General features: G+C 41.3%; 2 protein-coding genes across 2 annotated transcripts; both read left to right on the top strand.

Annotated features, from left to right (window-relative positions):
• The first annotated feature begins 797 nt into the window (after window positions 1-797).
• On the top strand, window positions 798-2067 carry LOC114797646 (homeobox protein HMX1-like). The gene is made up of 2 exons (XM_028992590.1): window positions 798-1165; window positions 1373-2067. The coding sequence occupies exons 1-2, from the start codon at window positions 973-975 to the stop codon at window positions 1798-1800; spliced, it is 621 nt and encodes a 206-aa protein (XP_028848423.1). The 5' UTR covers window positions 798-972; the 3' UTR covers window positions 1801-2067.
• Window positions 2068-2387: 320 nt separating this feature from the next.
• On the top strand, window positions 2388-3729 carry LOC114798427 (homeobox protein HMX2-like). The gene has a single exon (XM_028994140.1). It carries the CDS (start codon window positions 2448-2450, stop codon window positions 3006-3008), a length of 561 nt encoding a protein of 186 aa, XP_028849973.1. The 5' UTR covers window positions 2388-2447; the 3' UTR covers window positions 3009-3729.
• The last annotated feature ends 20677 nt before the right edge of the window (window positions 3730-24406 follow it).

Genomic DNA, 24406 nt, shown 5'->3' with positions numbered 1-24406 from the left:
ATCGCGAAGTCGTTTACCAGACGAGACAGATATGAAAAACGAGAGAAATGGACAATCTCTACACGCAAGATTGGAAGTGAGCCTACAGATCCTGCAGTACCGAGTAAACTGAAAGAAAATGTAATTCTGGGCATCACACATTACAAATGTAAAACACATCACAACGTTCACTTAAATATTTTCCACGCGTGTCCTATTTAAACCCCTGTTTTTGGTATTCACATAGAGATTTCAACGCATTTTGTACAATGTGTTATTATATAGAACCCCCCAATGCGTGCTTGGTGAAGATATTTAACGAAAATTACACATTAATAAACTACATCAACAAAATAATACAAATAATAACAATAACCAATCCAAACACGTGGGTTATAGACTTTATTTTAATCACGACTGATACAATTATTTACATGAGATTTGAAATTTCAAGTGATTTAATTTAGACCTTTTCCGGAATAATTAGCAATAATTTGTACCCGTTTCGATTAAACCCGTTACAGGTTGGGGTCCTAAAGCACCTTCAACATTTGAGATTTGTACGTAGCTTACCTCGATGTTAACGTAATTTCCCAGCCTTGGCGCACAGACCCGAGCTGACGGTGTTCCATGAATAAAAAACCAGTTAACATTTACCAGTAAGTAAGTCGGACCTGCTTGGACCTCCGTTTTTGGGGGAAGTTCTGCTACCCACAGTGCGCTTGTAAATGCGCGGGTGGCCGATAGGAGGCAGTGCACCACACGGGACCAGGCAGGCCTGATCCCTGCGTCTCCATTCGCTCCCTGGTTGTCCTAAATAAGCTCGCGAGGACCTATCAGCCCCTCAAGGCGAGCCGGTCCGCGGGACGGTGTGACATCCGCGCGTCTCCAAGGTGCCCCGACCCCAGACGCTCCCACGCGCGCCCCGTGGAGAAGCTGTGATGCTGGACGAACGTCACTTTTTCAGCAGCTGAGCCGGAGAAAACGGCCACCATGCTGGAGAAGACGCGCAAGGCGCCGCCGAGGGTCTCCTCGTTCCTCATTGAGGATTTACTCCGATCGAACGAGTCCGACGAGGGAGCTGCCGCGCCCGCAGAGCCGAGGCGCCGCGGCCGCGAGGAGAAGGCGGACCGCGGTGGAGCCAGCACCCCCGCGCCGCCAAGCCAGAGCGCGCCACGCTGCACAAGTGCGTAAAGTTCAGACAAACGCTTCTTAGTGAGTACGAACCCGCGGCTTTTGTTACTGGCTGATTACAAAGTACACTTGGAAGGAAATAAATGATTACTTATTATTAATATGCTCTCCCCAGTTTTACTGGGTTCTAGTTCGCTCGTATCTACGTATCTAGGTGGGTTGGAAATAAATGTCACCTGACGTGTTCTCTTGCGTGCAGGTCTGGCGGGTCGCAAGGGAAGCTCTGGGGACCAGCTGCCTCTCTCGGACCGTGGGGAGACAGAGGACGAAGACTTCAAGAAGGGGGGCCGGAAGAAGAAAACCCGCACGGTGTTCAGCAGGAGCCAGGTGTTCCAGCTGGAGTCGACCTTCGACCTGAAGCGCTACCTGAGCAGCGCGGAGCGCGCAGGCCTGGCGGCCTCCCTGCAGCTCACGGAGACGCAGGTGAAGATCTGGTTCCAGAACCGACGGAACAAGTGGAAGAGGCAGGCAGCGGCCGACGTGGAGGCCAGCCTGCCCTACTCCGCCCAGAGGGTCGTCCGCGTCCCGGTCATCTTCCACGAAAACCTGGGCGCGGGGAGTTACGCGCTCTCCTCCATCGCGCCGCCCTTCGCGCTTCTGAGGCCGCAGATGGCGGCTCTGGTGTGACGGAGCCGTTCCACACACGCACACCTCCGCAACACGCCCGTGGATGTAAAGGAGAGGGAACTGGCTTCTGGGACTGAGAATAAAGACGCGCACCGTTCGGACTGTTCTCTGAGCACCATTAAATAAAGCAATAATTCTGGCGCACATGTTAGTCATAGAGGCGGCGAGAAGAGGTGTGGAGTACACTTTATTATGATTTTTTATTTAAAGTTTTATATGGTGATATTTTTATCATGTGGTTACAAATAAAGAAATAAAAGGAAATAATTAGGTCTCTGTTTCCTTGTGTGTTTTAAAATGACACGTGACAGGCATTATTTAAATAAAACTACTTGAAACGGCAATTCGCAGAACGCTTTTTAGATGGGCAATAATAAATATACATTGGGTGTGACCTCCGTCGTTCAAAGAAACGAATATAAAAGTAAATTGCAGTATGTAATTAAATTAAGCTCTCAGACTTGACAGCTCGCTGCTGAAGAAATAAAAAAAAAAAAACCCCAACACGAGCATGCAGGAGGAGTAGGGCCTGAGGGTGTAACCCCCGACCACGCCGACAGCTGGCGTCACTCCGCCCTCGCCGCCAATGAAAACGCCGCTGAGGCGGCGGGGCGTCCGGACGGCGCGGGATCCCGGGCCGCGGCGCGATGAGCCTCCGCCGCCGCCGCAGCAGCAGCAGCAGCAGCGGGGGGGGGAATATGAGCAGAGAGGGCCAGCCATGCAGACCGTCCCGCCTCAGCTTCACCATCGACAGCATCCTCAGCCTGAAGGACGCGCCGAGCAGCCGGACGGGCGCGGTTCCTCCGGTAAAACCGGACGATGACAGCTCCGACTCCTCCGCCGCGCCGCCGGTCCGCGGCGGGCCGGGCAGCCCGAAGCAGAGAGAGAAGCTCGCCAAGAGGTCCAAAGGGGCGGCCAAGAAGAAAACGCGCACCATCTTCTCCAAGCGCCAGATCTTCCAGCTGGAGTCCACGTTCGACCTGAAGCGCTACCTGAGCAGCGCGGAGCGCGCCTGCCTCGCCAGCTCCTTGCAGCTGACCGAGACCCAGGTGAAGATCTGGTTCCAGAACCGGCGGAACAAACTCAAGCGGCAGCTGTGCGCGGACGGCGATGCGCCGGCGCCGGCGCAGCTCTTCGCCGCGCCGCTGCCCGCGCTCTACCCGGCCAGCGGCCTGTACTACTTCAGCCTGTTCGGCGGGGACGTATGACCTCGGGACGACCAGGCGACCACTGGCTCTTCATCCTTTTTTTTTTTTTTAAACCACTTACTCACTTACTGTACTTACGTAAGAGTTTTTCTTTTTATTTATAAGGCGCTGTTTCGACCATTACTATGATCATGTGTAATTATAATTCCAGATGATTAATACAGCATTATTTTAATTATTTGTTCTTGTTACATTTATTACATATATGGACCAAAGTATAGTGCAAGCATGCATTCATAGCAGAATTATGAATACTGCGCAAGTAATATGTCATTGAATGTATAAATATCAATGATTTTGTTTTTATGCATGTTTTCTATTTTACGTTAGCTCGACGTTCATTTTAAAATAGTTATCGAGTGATCTCGGACTATTCAGATTTTATTATTATTATTATTATTTTACTGTGCACTTTATGTGACCCAACGGGTTTTTGTACTAAGACATGTCGTTCACGTAAATTTTTTCTCTATTTTCCTTTTTTTAAATGACGAAGTTAAAAATAATATGTGTTAATTAATAAAGTTCTCCTTTTCTCTCACGTAATGCGTAACCATTTTTAAACAGGCTTCAGGATTGTAAAAAAAGTCCTCCTTTAAAAAAAAGTTCCTTTCTCAGTGAGCAACTTGCCTTGAAATGGCAGGAAAGGAAAAGTACCCTTATATTTTCCACTGCTGAGTTTTTGTACATCATAGCTATGTGAGACTATACCCAGTTAAAAATAAATATGTTTTAATGTTCTAAAAATGTACTTTATTGGTGCAATTGAAGTACTTTTTTTCTGCAAAACTTTGCTCAAATCGCAAGTATATTTCAGTCTCAGTAATATTTTAGCACATGATTGCCTTGGTATGCCTGTGCCAGCATGTCTGTTATTTTCTTTTTTTTTTTTGTCTAACAAGGAGAAGCTGCTGCTTCGAGAGATTTTTCCTAAAAGACCACACTCGCGCCCCCAGCCTTTCCGGGTCAGTTGAGCCTCTGGCTGCCTACTCCCTGTCACAGCCATTCAGGGCCGAGCTGCAGTTAACCTGTGCATTCAACCGCTTTGGGAGGGAAGCATTTGTTTGCTTTGGTAATGTCCTCAGACTCTGCCAGAAATAGGCCGGAGCGCAGGGACATTTGCATCATGTTGGTGAACCCGGCAGTAAATAGGTTCTTATGGATTGGGGTTGGCAGAATAGGTCAAGCAAGAATAACAACATGAACGAGCTGAAAATGTCATGGAGAAGGGTTTACCACTCTGGAGTTCCTGTAGAAATTCCACAAGGGGGAAAAACCTCATGACCTCTGTATTTAACCTCATGACCTCTGCTTATAATTTATTATTACATTACATTAGAAGGCCCACAATTGTAAAGTAACATGCAATTATATAGTTTTCTCTATAATTCCTAAGAGGCAGAGTACATTCTCATTGTAAACAGTGTGTATGGTCCATGATTATTTGTGCTGATCATGATTATTTACTATAATATACTACCATCTCAAATTGGTGACCTGAATGTGCCTCTTCAGTTTTGTATGAGTAGTCCATATTTGCAGATGTAGAAATAGGGCTATAAGGAATTACGTATGGCTGAGGATATACAAAAGATAGACAGTAAGGAGTCTAGTGACTGCTTTCTCACTTTAGCATCACTTTTTGTGTCATGCTCGTATTCTTGTGGGTGTCCAGAGTCCAGTGCAGTAATAAGGGTTCAATAAGACCAGGAGATTATCAACCTGGCAGACTGAAATTCCTGAGGAACAATGATCTTACTACATGAATTTGTACTCAGGTGGACTTTACTTCAGTATTTTAAAAGGCGAGATTATGAGGTTCACATGGCAGAAACATTAACCTTGCGTTTAATGGCTCTATCAGTGGATATGGCTGTGTTTTCCAGGCGAGGACGGTGGCAGAGATCACTGTACAGTCATTAAATTTCTTCACTTTCTCTGAAACTAAAAGCTGTCCTTTTACAAACTGCCTTTACACTGCCTTTTTTAGATGACCTTTTGGCGGCCTGCAGTCTACTGCGAGCCTCTCTACAATCCAGGGAGTGGTTGAAGGTGGGCAAAGATCAATTAAATTCTAAACCTGATACAATATGCACTAATTCAGAGCTAATTAGAGTGCATAATGGGAAGCTTAATATAAAATACTGACTTACTGCCAGCGGTGTCTACAAAGAACTGGTTGGCTGGATGCAGCCTCAGTAATGTTATTCTTAATTTAAATTAAAGTCCAAAACTGTCAGCACATTTCTCATATTTTAGCAAAAGTCATCCACTGACCATATGTTTACAATTGGCCTGCATAATATCTTATTTTCTAGTACGCTGTGTACAATCAAAGATGCTCTCTGATGTAAATAGTACTGTGGTCAGTTTATATAATATATTTATTTGGATCAAGACATAATGTTTGGGTAATTTGTGGTATTATTTATAAAATAAATGAACAACACATGTACCTTACATGTTTTGTAACATATATTATATGTTGTAACTACTGGCTTTATGCATACAATTTCAAAATCACAAAAAAACTGTTTGCAAGAATAGTGTTTTTTTTATGTGGCTTAAGAGATCATGTTCTAAGTGCCTATCTGCCCATATTCTTGTAATGGCTGAGCTCTTCAGCGTTTGAACTCCATCACAACCTGCTCCTGCCCACTCAGTCTGGGCTGTGGATCTTCAAAGGCACAAACAGAAGGCACAAATAAATATTTTTATCTTCAGAGGCATAAATAAATGCAAGTAGATATCTGCCTGATCATTTTAGCTCTTACTGTAATGTTTTGACCAAAGTGGCTCAGAGGCACTTTTGAGCATCACACCTTCTGACAATCATTCTCAAACAGGTAAATAACCATGTGTGTTGTTTCATCAAACAGCATGTAATCATTATATAATTTGCATTATGAACTCCAATTTATTAAAATAATTGGAGGAGACTGTTGTATTGATCAAGGAATTATCTATACAGCTCAGAAATATAGATCACTTCAAAATATTTAAAACTTTCCAGGAACATAGGATTTTAGGATTAATTTTATCTACTAATCCAAGAAGGTCCATTCATAAAAATGACATATATTTGAATGTTATCAGACTGTCCCTATAAGTACTGATTGTAAGTTGCTCTGGGTGTCTGCTAAATACCATAGATCAGTCACATTATAATACATTGCATTATCCTCACCACTTTCCTCTGTGGTGCAAAAATGTGGATAATGCAGCAAGACACTGGTGCCTTAGGTGATTATGAGAATAACTGAGCTGGTACAGTTGCACACTACATTGTCTCGGCACTTTGTATTAATTTGCATGACCTAATTAACATATTTCCAACAGTTGCATTTCAATTTACTGCAGAAAAAAAGACTGTATATGTATTTTCTGGACATGTAATCAAAGACAGGTTCAGTGGCATCCCCAGTAATTTTTTATTTTTTTTTAGTTAGATGGTTTTGACTTCTGCCCTTAGAAGTTATTACAAACATTTTTATCACATTTAGTGTTAAACTATTCTTGGGAAAAGTGTTGAATAGTGGTGCAGCAATTAGCAACATTGCCTAATTCTGTCAAAGTTATGAGGTTGAGGATGTGTGTGTTTTCATGCTATTTGTATGTTGGCATGGGTTTTCTCTGGGTTCTTTGGTGTCCTCCCGCCTTCCAAAGGCATACACACAGGTGGACTGTTGACTCTAAATTAACCATAGGTGTGAATGTGTGAGTGAATGTAAGGTGTGTGTGTAAGCCCTGTGGTGGGCTGGCACTGTGCCCTGGCTGAGTTTAAAATGGGCCAGAACCTCAGCTCAGTGTTAGAACTGTAGCCTCTTGCAAAGAATGAACCTACAGCAAAAACCAAGCAACAAACACTACATGTGCCAGTGTGAATTAGAGTCTGGGTCATATTCTGATGTTCAGATAGAACTGTCCACTCCATTGTTCTAGGGTCATTTGTTTCAATTGTTTCAAGTTATTAGATTTTTTCTTGATTTCTAATAATGCATACATGCCCCAGTGTTGGTTGTATAAAGAGGAGATCTAGTCTTCTCATGTTGCCTTTGAGGATGGGGAAAACTCCTAAGGGTCTTCTGAGGTTGAGGTAAAGGCCAAAGACACAGCACTTAACAACATCAACAACATCCCATTCATTAAGTGCTGAAATCTGAGAGGAACTGTGGTACACTGAGGATGTCCCAGCAGACTTTCAGATGGATTATTGAATGCATTAATTTAGAAGATGTTAGAGAGACACAGTTAGTCAATTGAAAGGCGACCAACAGATTACAGTGGCTTTTTAACCGAAAAAAGGCTGTGACAATGACACCCTATAATAAAATGAAAATGCAATATTCATGACATGAAAGCCCTTTTTTTTGGGAACTCATTCAGAAAACAAGCATACAATAATGGAAGCAAAAGAGGCATAAATAAAATGAACTTTGTTCCTTTTTGGGAGCATCAATTTTAAATATGTGTTCTATAGGATTATTTGTATTTCACAGCAACAATATAGGATCAGGAAAACAGAACTGATTTCTCAGTTCCCAGGTTCTCCATTGTCTGACCCTGTCAGGAGGCTTTCTTATTCTGCCTCTTTTCTAAGCTTTTTCTGGGGTCGGCGCGCTAACAGGTAACCTAAAAAGCACCCAAACCATCTTTTACATTCAACCCCCAAAACACATCCTCTAACAACGGTTAAAAAAAAAAAAAACGAATTAATGCAGTTGTAGGTAAATTTAATCAAAAAGTAAGGGATGCATATTTGGGTTTATAAAATTACTACAATACATCACACAAAATGAGACATTTCCAGTGATATGAGAGACAACGTCAGAGCTTCACAGTTGGAACACAGTTGTGTTTGTCTGCAACCTAATTAGATTTTTACGTGCATGTGATTTCATATTTGTATGGGATGGGAAAAAAATACATAAACATTCGGTGTGCACAATTTATGTTATCACCTTAATCTCCTTAAAATTAATAATGAGCATGTATTGTAATGTTGTGACAAATATTACCCAGCAGATAATTGTATTTAGACCAAACAAATGAAAAGCCTTGACCTCTGGTCATTCATGGACAACTTCAAAACCGTCTGTCATCTGGAGCTATAAATTAGCAGACATCTGCTTGGAATGTTTGCATGGAAACATGTCCTTTGTGAAAGGTGAGAAGATGCGATCAGCATAAAAAACAAGACTCAGAAAGCAGGCCTGTCAGTGTTCTGGTGTTAGAAGTCAGTGCAATGCATCAAAGTCTCCATGTTTTCTGATCATTGTACATGCTTTGACAAAAGATATTAGGGCAAATCAATAGTGCATGTTGGTGGTAAGTAATACCACACTCTAATGGGCTAGTCTGTAGCAGAGCTGTGGGGTTAAATTCATATTTGTGTGGTCGGTCAGGGCCATGTGGCACCAGCATGAGGGTCAGCAGGTCATCATGACAGCGAATACGCCCTTAATGGAAGACTATTGACTAACCCTCAGTGCCTTTGGGACGTCAGCCACAGGTCTGGCGACAGAGGGGAAGATATACTGATGTCTGCTTTTTCTCAGATCAATACATCATGAGCATGTTCAGGCAGTCTTTTGGTGTAAGCGTTTTCATTAAGGAACATTAACAGGAGTCAACTTTGGAACTTTTCTCAGTAGATCAAATTCATGGATACTGCCTTTAAATAAATGATACACTGTACATTAAATAAGCGATGACTGTCCTCATTTTTATATGTAGGTTTAGATAAGAAATTTAAGAAATCATATTAAATTGGAATATCGCTTTCCTTACTAACAAAAACAAGAATAGATTTTAAGCAGTAGTTTTAGACTATTAAGAGGGTCAGGCAGAGGTTATGTGTTCCGGTGTACAGATGTTTAGCATTTTGTAATTGTATTTTTAACACAATAAGATATGACAGTGTGATATTCAGCTTCCCCTGGACGCCACAGACGCACCTGAGGTGCAAGCCCTGAACGCACCCAGCTAATGCTGATTACCATCGGCGTGACTGGGGCTCCATATCGCCAGGCGGCGCCGTGGATGGGGCAGAGCGGATCCATGTCCCCACTGTCTCCCTCTGCATGGTTTGTGCTGTATGTCGTATGTCTTTTTGCGTGTGCAATACAAGAACCTATGTGGACACGTGTGCATCCAGGCCTGCTGGTCTGCAGGAGAGCTGCCATGTGCAAGGCGTAGGACTTGTGAAGGCGGGCAAGCAGGGAGAGTACAGCAGAACCAGAGGGGACTGTTTTCAGCGCAAGGCGTGGTGGCTTGTTTCCTTTGTTTTCTCAATAAACTGTGTTCCTTTTTCCCTACCCTCAACTTCCATCGTTCCATCCCCCCCTTGGTCGTGACTTTATGGGCATGTTGACATTAACAGTGTATATATGGAATAATAAGCTTCTAAACAACTACATAAAATATGCATGTTAAAGACATAATTCACAGTGACATGAACATTAATTCACAAAAACTTCATTCTGCTTTTTCTAAAGCGTTATTCATCTTTTTGTACATGGGTGGCACAGTAGATAGCAATGTTCCTTATACTTCTGAGGTCATGAGTTTGAATTCCCGCTACAGCTTTGTGTGTGCAAAGTTGACATGCTCTTCACATGTTTGCAAGGATTTCTTCTGGGTTCTTCGGTTTTCTCCTGCTGTTCAAAGGCATGCACACTATGGTATGTGAATGAATACTGTGTGTGTGTGTGTGTGTGTGTGTGCATGCCATCCTGTGGGCTCCAGCAGCTACAATCCTGCTTAGGAAATATCTGTTATAGAAGGTGAGTCAATGAGTGTGAATATCTCAAGGACGAGTATAACAAGACCTACATTTATTAATGAAAATATGGTTTTAAATATCAGAAAGGTAACATATTCTTGATTAGGATGCTTCACCATTAAATGCTATGTGAGCATTACTGTGAGTTACATCACATCCTTTTGTTCTACTTCCAAGAATTTTTCATTTCCAAAAGAGTTGAATGTTTGGGCAATGTTAGTTTGGAGTGTATGAAATGTGATGAATTTGGATTTACTAAACATGTTCATATGTTTTATCTATAAAGCCCACTGATTCCATCTTGAATGGTTCTACAGTAAATTAATTTGCAGGCTTGTACACTGGGTTGCTACACTGCAGGGATTATGTCTTTTGATCACATCAAAGACTGGGAAGGAACAAAATAGTTTATTAAATTTGACTGGCTTATACTATTTGGTAAATCTGCACATTCCTCATGATAATTGCATTCTTTCTTTTGCTGCAGGCAATAACGGAAATAATCTCTGACATCTTCTGAATATGATATCATGAGTTGGTACACTGTTGAACATGTCTACTCTTCTTATGTGTTGGCTACTAGATGAATGGAAAATAAAATGTTCGGTGAAAAATAATATTGGTGATGTAAATATGTAAAATTGACATATTGAAAGTGATAGCGAAAAATAGTGAAAAAGTGATTGTTTTTGTCATTGTGATACACAGCACAGAACACAGTGCAAACAGCAAAATGTGTCCTCTGCATTTAATCCATCACCCTTAGTGAGCTGTGGGCAGCCATTAAAAGAACCTGAGGAGCAGTGTGTGGGGACGATACCTTGTTCTAAGGGGAGGTCAGTGGCAGATGTCAGGGACAGATTCAAAATCTTTACGAAGAGCTCTGTAAGCTGATCAGCTCATCTTTGGATAGAGGATAAAGCCATTCTGAAAAAAACTATTTCTGAAACCTAGAAAACAAGCTTTAATGTTTTTTTAGGTTCAAGAAGGGGACATCGGTAATGACTGACAGCTCTCATGAACTAACTTTCCTCATATACTGTTTATTATGTAGTAGTGGGATATAGTAGTGCAGTAGCCAAGGTGTCTATCAAGGTGCACTGAACAAAGTATTTTCCATGTTTGGAGATACTGAACAGTGCAGGGTAGGTTTTAACAGATGCAAGTATATTTCCACTATGATGCTATTGGCATTTTCTAAAGTCCTTCTAAACTTTGACACTGATGGTCCAGGTCCAGGAGGATGGAGAGAGCTCTCTATCAATGTTAAAGATTGCTGAAATGAGTCTCAAACATATTTTAATGTATGTGGAAATATTATTTTGGAACTTTCTCCTGACGCACTGATCAAATGCTCATTTGAAAAAAGGCTTCTGTACATGATCCTTCAGATGCTCACCGGTCCGCTGGACCTGATAATAAACAAAGAGGAACAGAATTTGTGACACTCCATCTATTTTATTTTGAAGCACTCATCTGACACAAATCCAGTGGGCTGAACTGAGAGACAGTCATAGATGATTAAGCAGATGACATTTTACAGTGTGTTGTTCACATGCATGAATAACAGATAAACAGACAGAACCTGAATGGCCGAGAAATATTACAGCATTTACACCAAAAATGTAAAATGTAAAACACTGCAGGACCACCTTAAACTGCATTTTGGGAATTTTTCTAGATATCAGCTATCAGCACATAGCTCCACATCCTGATGCAATGTGTCATCAGCTGTTAATGCCACCATTAACATTGTTCTAAAGATCATCATACAGTGATTCAGGGATTGTCAAAGGCCTGCTATGCCACAGGGAAATGTTGGAGGCTTTTTCAGCCATGACCTTATATTTGCATATATTACAATGCACATTGAATTACGTCACTCTGCAAGAACTGAATTTCTCTTGGAATAAGGTCAGCTAAACAAACTTTACATTTTCTAATAGGTAGAAAAACACGATGATGTATTGACTATGCAGGATCAGATTTGCCACACTTATACAGTTTCATTATTTGTTACTAAACTATACAAGAGAAAACTTCCAAATTTGTGTTTCTCTCTCGCTCTCTCAAACAATTGCACTCTAGAGAGACAAAAGAAAGGGACAGTAATAGAGAGAGTTACGGGGACTGAAGGGGGAGGGGGTTTGAGAAGTGAGAGATGTAGTGAGATTCAGGGAAGTGCTTTAACAGATTGTTATGTCACCATTAGAAGGCTGTAATAAAGTCATATTCCTTTTGCATTTTGCATGACCGCGGGGTGCGCTCCGCTGGCTTGTCTGCTTTGCTCACATCACGCTGTATTAACTGGAGCGACTCAGGGCTGCCGGTTCCTCTGCTCTGCTGCTGCACAGAGCCAGTGCCAGATAACATAGTACAGCCCCACTGGGCAAGACACATTTTGTTGACAGCAACATTGGCATCATGAATAGCAAACGCTTCATTATTTCTGTGCACTGCATAATTCGCACTGGTTTTTAAGACTGTTTTTTTAATGGGGCGAATAAGTAGTGTCCCAGTAAATCAGGAGAAAAGAGTCATCTTTTTTCATCACCACTTTCACCAATTTATAGCATTAGAGCTGCTGTAAATTTCAGCTACACCCCAAATCATGTAGATGCATTCTAAGTTCTTCATATGGACTAAATAAATAACATTAAATAAAAAATATTAAAAACATTATGGAGAGACACACCAGTTGGAGGTATTTAATACTTTAAGGGTTCTATATTAGAAGGAATTGAAGACAAGCTTGTTTCCTGCTTAATGCACATTTAAATGCGCCGCCTGTTCTGCCTGAAGCAAAGTGTCAAGAGAAATCATGTCACTGAGAGTGATGAGCTGCAAGAATTATTGCTTATTGAAAGGGCTAATTACCTCACCATGCAGTGATGCTTTCATATCGGAGAGGCGTCCGGACAAGTCATTTTGGCTGACCTGGGAAAGTGTTCCAACAGCCATTGTGTTTAGCACTCTAATGTAACCACACTAAACAGCAAAATAGAGCTGCAGATCAGCATTACAAAATTTTTGCGCCTTCGAATGAACGACACCGTGATGCAGCCACAACTGCAATGTGCTGTAAGATCCCAAATTGAAATGACTGGTGTACCAACCACTGATCCATGAAGGCAGAATGTACATTGGCATTACAGTAGATTACACTAATCTCGCTCATTGCCATGCTAAACTGGATCCCCTGGGCATTTGCCGGGCGTCCGCATCCCTCGGCCGCTCCATATAGCAGCTGCTGCTTCTTGTTGACAACCATTGCATAGCCACTTAAGCGTATTGCTTGTCAACAATCCCTCTGAGGTTCAATTTTCTGAAAATGTTTAGGTGATCCTCATTTAGGTCTTTTTTTTGGAGGGGGGGGGGGTATATCTTTAATTAGGACTTTAGTAGATATAGTAGATATGAGCTGTTATGGCCCTGCTTGTTTTTCCTCTATGTGTGTGAGCCTCGCATGTTTTTATTGTATAGTGTTGTGTCCTTCGTAGTGGGTCCTTAATGGGATTATAAGATTTTGCAATTCTAACATTACTTTTCTATGTGTACACAGAAAATATCAATACACAGAAGTTACTCTGGTCACTCCATTAACTGCCATTTTGAAACTAAATGATAGGTCTTGATTAAGCGCTTCCGTTGAAGTCAGGAATATTTCAGACCAATCCTTCTTCAGACTGGGACAAGTCCAAAGCATGTGAGTTAAACTGAATGACTAACAAGCTCTGTAAATTGACTGAGAAATGAGTTCACAGGTAACCACTGACTAATGAACATGTGACCCACAAAAGATTTTCAAATGGATTTCATTACACACCCAAACCCCCTCCCTCAAACATGTGCTGCCATTGTTGCAGTTGGAGTTTTTCAACAATCTGTGTCCGATTATGACTGTAGTGGCCAAGTGCCTGTGGCCAGAGCATATGACTTCCAAGGCAATGGCCTTCCCACAAGACCATGAGCCATATTTTAAATCACTTTTGGTTAAAGTGACGCTGCCCTTAAACTACACAGCACTCAGAAACAAGTACCCCTTGTTAACCACAAACATATTATGTGGCCTCTGAAATGGAACACATTTCATCCTTAAAAAATATTACAGTTTTGCTAATATTACATCTTCTGAGCACAAACATACTAAATGATAAAGCCAGTGTTCTTTTATGTTCAAGAATAAAGGTTTCATTGATGAATCAGGACATTTGTTCATGGTCTGCAGGACATTTGCTGTCCTGCAGACCATCCTTCACTGATGGTGGTAAAACTCTGGGAAGGTGAAATGATAAAGTGCAAGTTGTTCCCATGCTACATTGCCCACAGTGACAATTAGTATTAATTACTAAGTGGGTTACAGCCTTGATGCCTGGACACTCATAAGATTCTTAACCCAGACAAGTTCAAGGGCTCCTTTCACTTGTCATTAGTAATCAAGAGTATGCTAATATTTACTGAGCAGATCTCACCATTAAGAGCAAAGATTAAAGGCTTGGGGTTCAGGGGACTATCCTCAGGCTAATACAAATGTGCGTTGCTCATTACATTGTTTCAATATTCTAAGTAAATATCAGCTTTGTTCAGCATCAACAATAGTCCCTAGGTCATTCTCATGTGAGGAAGTAATGACTCAAATAGCGTTTGTTGCCAGATGATTACATTGCTGTGCAAAATGCAAATCTTCCTGTGAAAAATAGATGGGCAGCAAACTCCCATTTCTAAATGCTTTTAATAGTTCACTGTGATTACTGTTGCTCCTGAAAATTTCCTATCATGTGACATTGATTATCTTGGGGTGGGACGGATTGGGGGGGGGGGTGCTTTGCTTCAAGGATCTTGTTTGATCTTAATGGCACAAATGGATCCAAGGTGAAGAATTTACAATTGATTATGATTGATGGGGTTTAGGGTGGGAAGAGAAAGATTTGCGCCTTTCCTTTCCTGGGCACAGTCACATTTAATTTGGAACCCCTATAGCATTACCATGTGTATGCTAACACAGTTTGCTTCACAGAGGATGGAATAACAAATCGGTAAAAATAGTCACCATTTATTAACCCAGTGATTTTGTATCAAAGTGCTCTAAGGAGAGACAATAAGTCATTGCTGTAATTCAAGATTGTGCTTCACAGAGAAAAATTAAATCAGACAAGCAGAGGAAAGACTCGTCTAAAAGTTCTTGGAAATTTTCTGTTATAGCAATGGCCACTACCCCGCAAAAGTTTTATTACACAGAGCACAGCAACATTAAATAGAGCACTGGCTATAACCTTCTTTCTAAATAAACCCCCTAAATAAAAAAATAAATACAATCCGATCCCTTTTCACTTAATCCACCTCCCCTCAGCTTTTCTGGGAATGACTGAGCACATATTATATGCATGTATGAGTTTCACGGCCCCTGGAGCACAGTACAGAAATGTGTTCCACTTTAAAATGCTAATTTTGCATTTTTAATAACGATAGCTGTTGACTTAAGTGAGTCGCACTTGCAGGGAATGTAGCCATACTGTTAGCAAAGCCCTTTCTCCCTTGTTTTCCAACCCTGTTCTTTATCTGCTCTGACAATTTGGTATCAGAGAGGTTTTTAAAAGCTGCTCTCGGGGGCGCATCGCATGGGCCTGGATCACATTAGCTCTTTATCTCAGCTTTTCCCTATGGCAGTGTTTCATTTACCCCTACTATGCCGTAGCCATTGTCAGTTTATTTATGGATTCCTAACTGCTTTCTAACTGCAATGTTACAGGTTTCAGTTCCCTGCTTCCTCCTTGATCATGACACCATGTTTACTATCAAGTTGGTGTACAAAATTTGACCGGGGTGCCTGGGAGGACATTAGATAGCAGTTGTAGTCAAAGAACTTGACTAAACATTGTCATTAATTTTATGGCTGATTAACACCATTCCAAGATTATCGCTTGTTAGTTTAAGTAAGATAACACAAGCTGATTATTTAATTGGATCTGTGAAATCAACTGTTCTTTTTTTCCCTCTCTGTGTGTGGATGGGGGTGGGGGTTCAGTGCACTTGTTAAATTCGAAGGTCTGGAACGCCAACCTCAAGCTTTAACAGAAACTGCAGAATATCTGCTCTGTTTAACTACAGAACCATGAGAAATGAATGGCCTCGGGCAAAAGAGCTATTTCACTCACACAAAGAAGTCTATTACACTAATTATGCTAATTCCTTGTCAAATGGGTATATAGCTCTCCAAACAAAAACGTGAAGCAGGAGTATGGAACATGGAAGCATGTTCTGTAAAAGCAGGACTTTCCTTCATTTGAAAACATACCCCTTACGTTAACCAGCAACAATTAAAACATTTATATTTGATGAAATTAGCTTAAGATGTTAAACCAATTCCATTTAAATGTAGGTGTTTGGACAATGCTTTGAATTATTAGGTTAAAGAGTAATACATCTTCTTGAATGTGTTGTTTAATGTACAGACAAATGTGTATGTGTTGTTTTAGGTATTAGCATCTGTTCTGCCCTGTCTTTTCCATAAGGCCAGCTAGTTTTGGAAAAAATGCAACAAGAAAACAAGAGCTTAGGCTTTACCCTGGGGTCATCACCCACAGAGGCCTGGATTAAAGCTCCAAAGGAATCCTGGGAACCATATATTGATCTGACCTGACACTGCTGCCATGTTCAGCCATGGAAACAGCCAATGCTGGAAAGCTGCTAGGCTTCCACACTGTCATCTGCTATCGAGAAACGACCCTGTGTTCCGCTACTAGTCAAAAGTTTGGACATACTTACTCATTCATGGGTCTTGCCATGAAATAGCATATGTGAGGCTATGTAATAAATGGGAAAAATGCAAATATGTTTAACATTTGAAGCTCTCCAAATCAGGGATCTTTTATTGCATTGAAGTCCTTGTATTGCTGTGAAGTCCTGAATGCTTATGCTGAACACATTCTTTTCATTCACTGATGTTATTGAGCATCTCATGAAGCAGCTTCTGATGGTGATGATAGTAAACAAAGCAGTCACGAACGTGAAATGAAATGACATTGAAAAAACAAATTCATCAAACTCCTGCTACCAAAATATTTAAATATATTTCTTGCATTCTTCAAAATGTCCCCATCTTAGTCTCCATAACCTCCATAGAGTTGATGTGTCCAAACTTGACTGGTACTGTATCTTCATGTAATTTGTGCAATGAACCCAGGTGGCATATTGCTTTTGACTACTGATAAAGAGCTTAAAGGTCAAAGGATTACATTTAATCAACTATTCTGCTTCTAAACAAAGTCAAATCCACTGGGATGTGCAACCACATTGGCCGGGCTATGACCATTTTTGCTCAATGGGCAATTAAGGCAATGCTTTTAACAAATATTCAATATTAAACTACAAATACACAATATAAATAAAAAAAACATACAATCATTACACATATTCTGTTATGCAAAACCTTAATTCAATATTTACTATAATTTGAAAGAATAAAAAAAATTGAGTAACACCCTTCAACCACTTCAACACGCTCATCCAGAATTTGCTAAATCAGAGATATTGTAAGGTGTGACATGCTTCAAGTGGTGCATTTAAATTATACTCTCCTAGGTCCAGTTAACATGGTGTCATTTGTCACATTACAAAAAGTTGTCAAAGATAAAGCTGGCAGCCATGGTGTCATGATACATTTTTTGACAGTGTTTGAACCCTCAGGACTGTCTGACCCTTTCATTGGGTCAAGTGCACATAAGCAAATCTCATAATTTATAGCTGAACTTCAGCTGGACCTGGGTATCTAGGCAACAGACATGGAGCTATAATGGCTCATCGTGTCAGATGGGATCTTGTGCTTTTTCCCATTCATCCCTGTAGGTTGCCCTGATGGCAAAATGCAACACAATGTCATTTTGATTTATTGTGTTGTCTCTTAATGTCACAGTTTCTGTGTTGTGATGTTGCTCTGTCCTCCAGCTAGGCCACACTCTCTTCATTTATCCAACCATCAGCCAGGATAGGCTCAGTTTTCTTTTGAGGGCGCTTCATTACTTTTAAGTCTCTTTCACTCCCTGCTTTCCGTTCCCCCCCCTTTATTCCATCATAATACATCACTATCTGCATCACTCAGTGACAAACTCTGTCATAAGGCTGAACTAGATAGAATGTGCAGAGACAGTTTCACTTATGCCAGTGGTGTTTTTGAAAGGCTGAGGCTGAAACGGAAGTTTTTCAGAATCCAGTTGACCGTGAGGCAGCTAGAACGCTTAAGCTGGGCATCACCGAACTCACTGATGCATTGCAGTGCCGCTGCATGACAGCTAAAGTAGCTGAGAGTAACACGGAAATGTTCCCAACACTCCAGGCATTTTTTTCCCTTGCACTCTCACCCAACCCCCGCACCATCGCTTGTCTGACTTTTTAAGTGTTTTATCCAAGGGACATGATGGTAATGTGCATTAAGATCAGGAACACTTATTTCAATCGGGGTTTATGTTTTATTCTGGTCTTGATTTTGCCATGTCTAGACCGTAGCATGCTGGAAATAGCTCTCATGAGCAGCAGGCCCCCGCAACAGGAGTCAGAGCGGATATTTCTGATTCAGACGTGCCAGCAGGACTCTCTGTAGTCATGAAACTGTAAATAATCACATAGGTATGTTTCTGAGCATACACATTATGCATCGGTTTAATGCTGCAGCCTATTTGGCAGCACGGATAGCAGTTTACTGAGAAGTTTCTGAAATACAGAAAAGAGAGTGTATAGATGAACAGCTTATCAAATGAAAAAAGTAAATGAACAGCCTTATCAAAAAGTTTTAAAAAATTATTGGCAAATTTAGCCTCAAACACCCTTTTCAGGGGTTGGATGCGTTCAAAACAGCAAATACTGCAAGTAGAGCAAAACTGAACAAATGGATGTTATTAATTCCATAATTTGTACACATACTAATAATCCAGATTTCATTCACATTCTAAAACTAGGTCTTTAATACCACCATGTTTATTAACATAATGGTTAACTTGGCAAAGTTCAATTAGGCCCTAACGAAGAATTCCAGATTAACCCTCATGAAGTAGTATAGCTCACAGTATGAATTTGTTTAACATGACCTTTCAAGTTTGCGCTCCATCCAGGGAAATGATTCACGCTGTGGGTTATGTAAGAACATAAGCAATGCTGTGATCAGGACAGGACTGGAACTGCGTGGCCCTTGGGGCACACTCTCATTTAAATGAATTCACTTTGCTAAGTATTCAGAGGGGCAGAGAGGGCTGCATGATGGGGGAGAAAAGTGTTTTATGTAAATAAGAGTCCATTACAAACCACCGTAAGCAACACGATCTGAAATACACGTGAATCAGAGCCCCTTGATTCTCATGCTGCTCCAGTGGAGGAGCATCTGTTGTAGATTTGCACCACGAAGTACATCCAGGGAGAACCAAGTAATACTACAGTAATATGACATTAACACCCCAAAAAGACAAATGGCTGAATTAGCCAAAGAGGAAGGTTAACCAGATTCTGCTTGTAGTATGCATGCATTTAGATTCATTAATTGTATTTCTCTCAAGCAGATGATCTAATTACAGTGTTTACCTTTCGACATCAGCTCTTTGTATATTTTATATATACTTCCACTGCCCACTGAGACCATTGTCAACATGTGTCACGCTGGCGAGCTGACGGGGGAAGGAAGCGCGGAAGGACATGCTGGGAAAGGGATTTTATTAAGAAATAATCAATGGACTGAAACAAAACCAGGCTTGGTGGTCGTAAACAGTACAAAAACGGGGAACAACATAAACTAGCCCGCAGGTGTGTGGCGGTTGCCAGAACTCAGAACATAAACAAATTCACAAACGGAAGTCAAGTTCATGGCCAAGTACACAAAAATGCCACAGACTTTTAATAGCTTGGGATCAGGTGATGTGTCCAGGTGCTGTCAATCCCAACAGAGTCCCCCCTCCAAGAGCTATGTCCTCGGAGCCCCAGCAGTACCATCAGTGGAGGCATCAGGGCGGACAGCGGCAACCACTGGGCTCCTGGGAGGCGGTCACGGAGCCTCCTGCGACCGTTCCCGGCACCCCTGTCTGGTGCCTTCTGGGATTTTGCAGCACGTGCTGCATGTCCCCACTGGCAGAGCGGCCAGCTTCCATCCCTGCACCGTGCAGGGAGGCGGTCCCGGAACACTGGATGTTATAAATGACTGGCATGTACCTGCTGCTCCACTGAAGGGTCCTGGGACAAGAGGGACGTCCCACACGGGGCTGGGCTCGTAGCTGGAGATGGTGGTGGGTGTGTGGCATGGGGGGTGGTGGATGTCCTCTCCAGCACTCCAGAAATAATAAAAGGACTGAAACAAAACCTGGCTTGGTGGCCGTAAACAAAAACCAGGGAACAACATAAACTAACATCTGCACAGAACACTGTTTTCAACAGTAAAATAGGCATGAAAGGAACATTTTTGTACAGTTTCATAGTATAATTGACAAATCTTCAGTATATGGTGTAACAAATTTCCTAATAAAATTAGCTGATAATTCATTTTGTTAAACCAAACGACAAAAATTCCAAAAGAACGTAACAATGAACTGATTTCTAAATGACCAAAGGCATTGTGACAAATGATCCTCGCTGGCAGCAGGCCTTTAGATGATGCTGGAGTGTAATGCAGCCATGGCTACAGCTCTTTGAGCGGATGTGTATCTGTAATACGATCTGAAGGCGATATTGCCGCAGGCCCAGTCAGGCCTTCTGTTCTGCTGCTATGTTGCCATGCTGTATGAAACATGGGGACATAATGCCCTATTTGTCAGCAAAGGTTTCCATGAAATCCTGGCAGGTGTTTGGTAGAGCACAAGGTCTGGAGTTAAAGATATTGTCTGGAGTTACTAGATGCAGTCGTTTGTAAAGCTTTCTCTGTTTTTCCTGCTGTTGGCTGGGCATGCCATAAATCACCCTCCCCCATCATCCCATCTGTCATAAGTGTCTCACAAACATTGCAGGATATAACATTTCTCATCCAAAACATGGTTTTCATTGATCCAAATGCATAGAATAGTGTATTTGCTCTAAAACCTGTCCAGTTTCTCCACTGTGGCAACCCTTAAAAGCCAAAGGAGAAAGAAAGATAGATTATGTTTTTTGATCATTTAATATTCTGAATTTCAGATCATCATCACCATCATGATTCAGTCATAACCATCAACATCAAACAAGCAATTCTTTTTTTACATGCAAAAGATAAAGCATATATGGAGAGTTACCTTTTTTAAATTAAATTATGAAATTGTTTCTTTTTACATTATATTCTTTTTTTCTGAAAACACTCACACATTATTATGTTACAAATTTCTAGGGTTTGATTGGCACAAGAGATTACTTCTATAGTTTTGCTTATTTCCATGCATAATTGGAAATTAAATTAATAAAGATGACCATTCTGAAACTGCCAGGCATCAGAACTTGTGCTGCCCCAGTGAATGTCCAGACCTTACTTTGATCCAGAGGAAACAAAATGTTTTTGGGTGAAGTAAAACCAAAAAGAAAACACAGAGGAACAAAAACAAAGCATGGCCTTTGAGCCTTTTATTAAAGAGACATCAGACTCAGGGTCAAGGCCACTGCTTCGGTTGTGTTCTCTCTCATGACCCACGTCACGGCTGTGGACACAAAACCAAATAGAGCAATACAAATGTGCCAGAGTTTAAAAAACACAAGGTAAGCCCCTCATGGACAGTCAGCAAGAGGGGTAGACGTGTGAACCCCCTGGTGTTTTGAATAGGAAGTGACTTTTGCAAATGAGCAGCAATGTTCTATTGTATTAAAGGGCTCTGGTGCTATTAAGGAGTTATTACCTTAACCCAGTAAGACCCATGTTTGTCATAGTCCATGAGTTTTTGACAAGGTTTTTTTTTTCTTGTGGAGTCATGGATGACTTATCGCATTATCTTTGCTTCATGTGTTCTGCTCAGGGTCCGTAACAAAGAAAGTGGCTTATTATCACCTAGTGAAGTAGTTGTCTGCACATGTACAACCTGGTAATTGCTGCCACTGAACAAGCAGACTGAATTGAAGATGACACTGAGCCATTATTAGGAAATCAAATGCTGTTTTTGCGATTATGTTAGTTTGGCTGAGCACAGTGAATCGCCCTTGTGATTCTCATAAAAAGTTAATCTATTCACAACTGCAAAGCTTCTGAACCCAGTGCTGTTCACTGTGACGCCAAAGGGATAATTTCAGTAGAGCAGACCCATTCTTGCCAGTCAAAGCCCAGTCTGGGGGTGGTGAGGGGGTCGGCTATTCAAAGGAGTTTAGGCCCTCTATTAGAGGCTAGGACTGAGCTTGTTCAAAATTTTCAAAGAATCTCAAGCTTGTGTTAACCTGAACCTTTGAGGTAATCTACTCTACCTGATTTCTTTCATATAAAGCCTCATTTAGTGCTAAAGCAGTATGAAATAAGTATGCAAAGTGCTTGATAAGCTCAAAGCCAAAACATTTAGCCTAATTGTCATTTAACAAAACAATTAGATTCAAAGTCGATTGGGCCTGCAGACAAGGTTCAGTCAACTGAAAGAAAGCAGAGCCAGCAATCATCTACCTGCAAGTCGCCTGACACTAATCTAACATGACAGCAGAGGGCAGACCCATACAACTTTCTCAGACTCCCTAAGTAATTGGTGACCTAGAACCCCACCTCACATGGGGTGCGAGTGGGATAGAGCCCAGTCCTATGTAGGACTGTCCCATTCCCTCTCCACCAAAAACATGTGACCCTCTGACAAAGCTCTCTCTCCCACACATCCACAGTTCAGCTTAAGCCCATGATTTAGCACTTTGAGCAGAAAATGGGATGTTTCATGCTGCTAAAATTCTTTGCATTTTTAGCCCAGCTGAGTGCATTTGAACATGGAATTGATGACAACTGTAAGATACTTATTGCAAAAATAATGTTGCAATTAAGTTAATGAATTTGAAAGAAAGTGAAAGTGAAATGACTATCATTGTGAAACACTGCAGCACACAGTGCACACAATGAAATGTGTCCTATGCTGTTAACCCATCACCTTGGTAAGCAGTGGGCAGCCGTAAAAGGCGCCCAAGTAGCGGTGTGTGGGGACGGTGCTTTTGCTCAGTGGCAACTTCTCAGTTCAGATTTGAACGGGCAACCTTCTGATTATGGGCCTGTTCCTTACCCCTTTGGATTTTGGCAAAGATTTGGCCATAAAGCATGAAAAATTCACCCTGCTTTACAATACTGCATGCACATGCTTCAATATCTAGTGATCATTAGTCGCTGTGAACCTGTAAGATCATGCTATTCAAGTGAATTTGCTGGTGCTCAGGAAGTCTGGTGCCTCTCAGTGAAGGTCGGTTTCGCTGTTCAAATCAATTTGTCTCCACTGACGGTAAATAATTGCAAAGCAAACAAATGATCTCTGCCACACTGAGTTTGCTTCCCTAGAAGGCCTCAGCAATCCTAGTAACTGCATGGCCTTTTTCATGCCCTGTCTCCCTGTGGCTGGGGCGTCTTCACAACTAATTACCGCTTCCTGGTAAATGGAGTGCGAGGGAAGCAGTGTGGATATGAACAAAACGAATGTAGATTGCAATCTATTTGTAATGACTTTATGGAAAAATGTGGTACTGAATGTGACTCAATAGCAGGTTTGTGTGAATGTGTGTGTGTATGGGGAGGGTAAAGTGGTAAAATGGATTAAATATGAATACAACAGGCAAACTAAAGTCTGTAGATCTGCAAAAATGTCCTGGATTCCATTTCTGCAGTGCTCTGGAATGCATTACCTTCAAGGATGTGAAACTGTGGTGCATTCAAATTTTAATGTTCTTTTCATATCAAGTGTAAACGCACATGTTAAATTTAAGATGGAAATCTGCAGTCATTATTTATTGTGCTTGGTCAGAATTCTACTAAAAGGGGGTAAATGTTGTAATTCTGAAAGGCAGTGGAAGCTCAAGATTTGGTCAGAGGAACTTTGACCGAAAGGGCATTGAAAGCTTGATGTGCCCCACCACAGGAGCTCCAACATACAAAAGTTCAAATTAGGCAAGCTTCAGTTTCCAAAATATTGCTGTCCACCAGATGGCTAGTTCAAATGAAAAGAAAATACTACGTTGTGCCTCATGACAAAACCCTGTGTAACACTTTATAATAAGTCTATAATAGATTAGTTATGTAATGTAGATGAAGTCACAGTAATGTTAGATGATTAGATTAACACTACTTTAAGATCATCAATTAAAAATTAATTAGAGGGATTCCATGTAGTGGCAGTATACCAACACTACTGAATAATTGGGACATTGTTTCAGACTGTTAAATTCGAGTGTTCCATTTAGATCCATTTTGAATGATGGTTAGTGTGAAATGTTGCTCAAGAATTAAGGCGTATGGAGTCCTTTTAGGTGTGCAGACCATTTTTTCTTTTGATTTCACTTTTGTCCTGCACTTACACTTGTTCGTAGATGTGCTCATTCTTTTTCATTCAGACTAATGGTTATAAACATACAAAACCAAGAACCTTGCCATGCAAGAACCTTGCATTTGTAAAAAATAAATTCATTGGATGTCATCTAGAAATGTTACAGAAGTTACAGTAGTACTTCCTCAAACTTAGAG

This window comes from Denticeps clupeoides, chromosome 1 (assembly GCF_900700375.1).
Source record: "Denticeps clupeoides chromosome 1, fDenClu1.1, whole genome shotgun sequence".
Lineage (NCBI taxonomy): Eukaryota > Metazoa > Chordata > Actinopteri > Clupeiformes > Denticipitidae > Denticeps > Denticeps clupeoides.
Note: the sequence above shows the minus strand (reverse complement) of the source record. Positions and strands in the feature narration are given on the sequence as shown.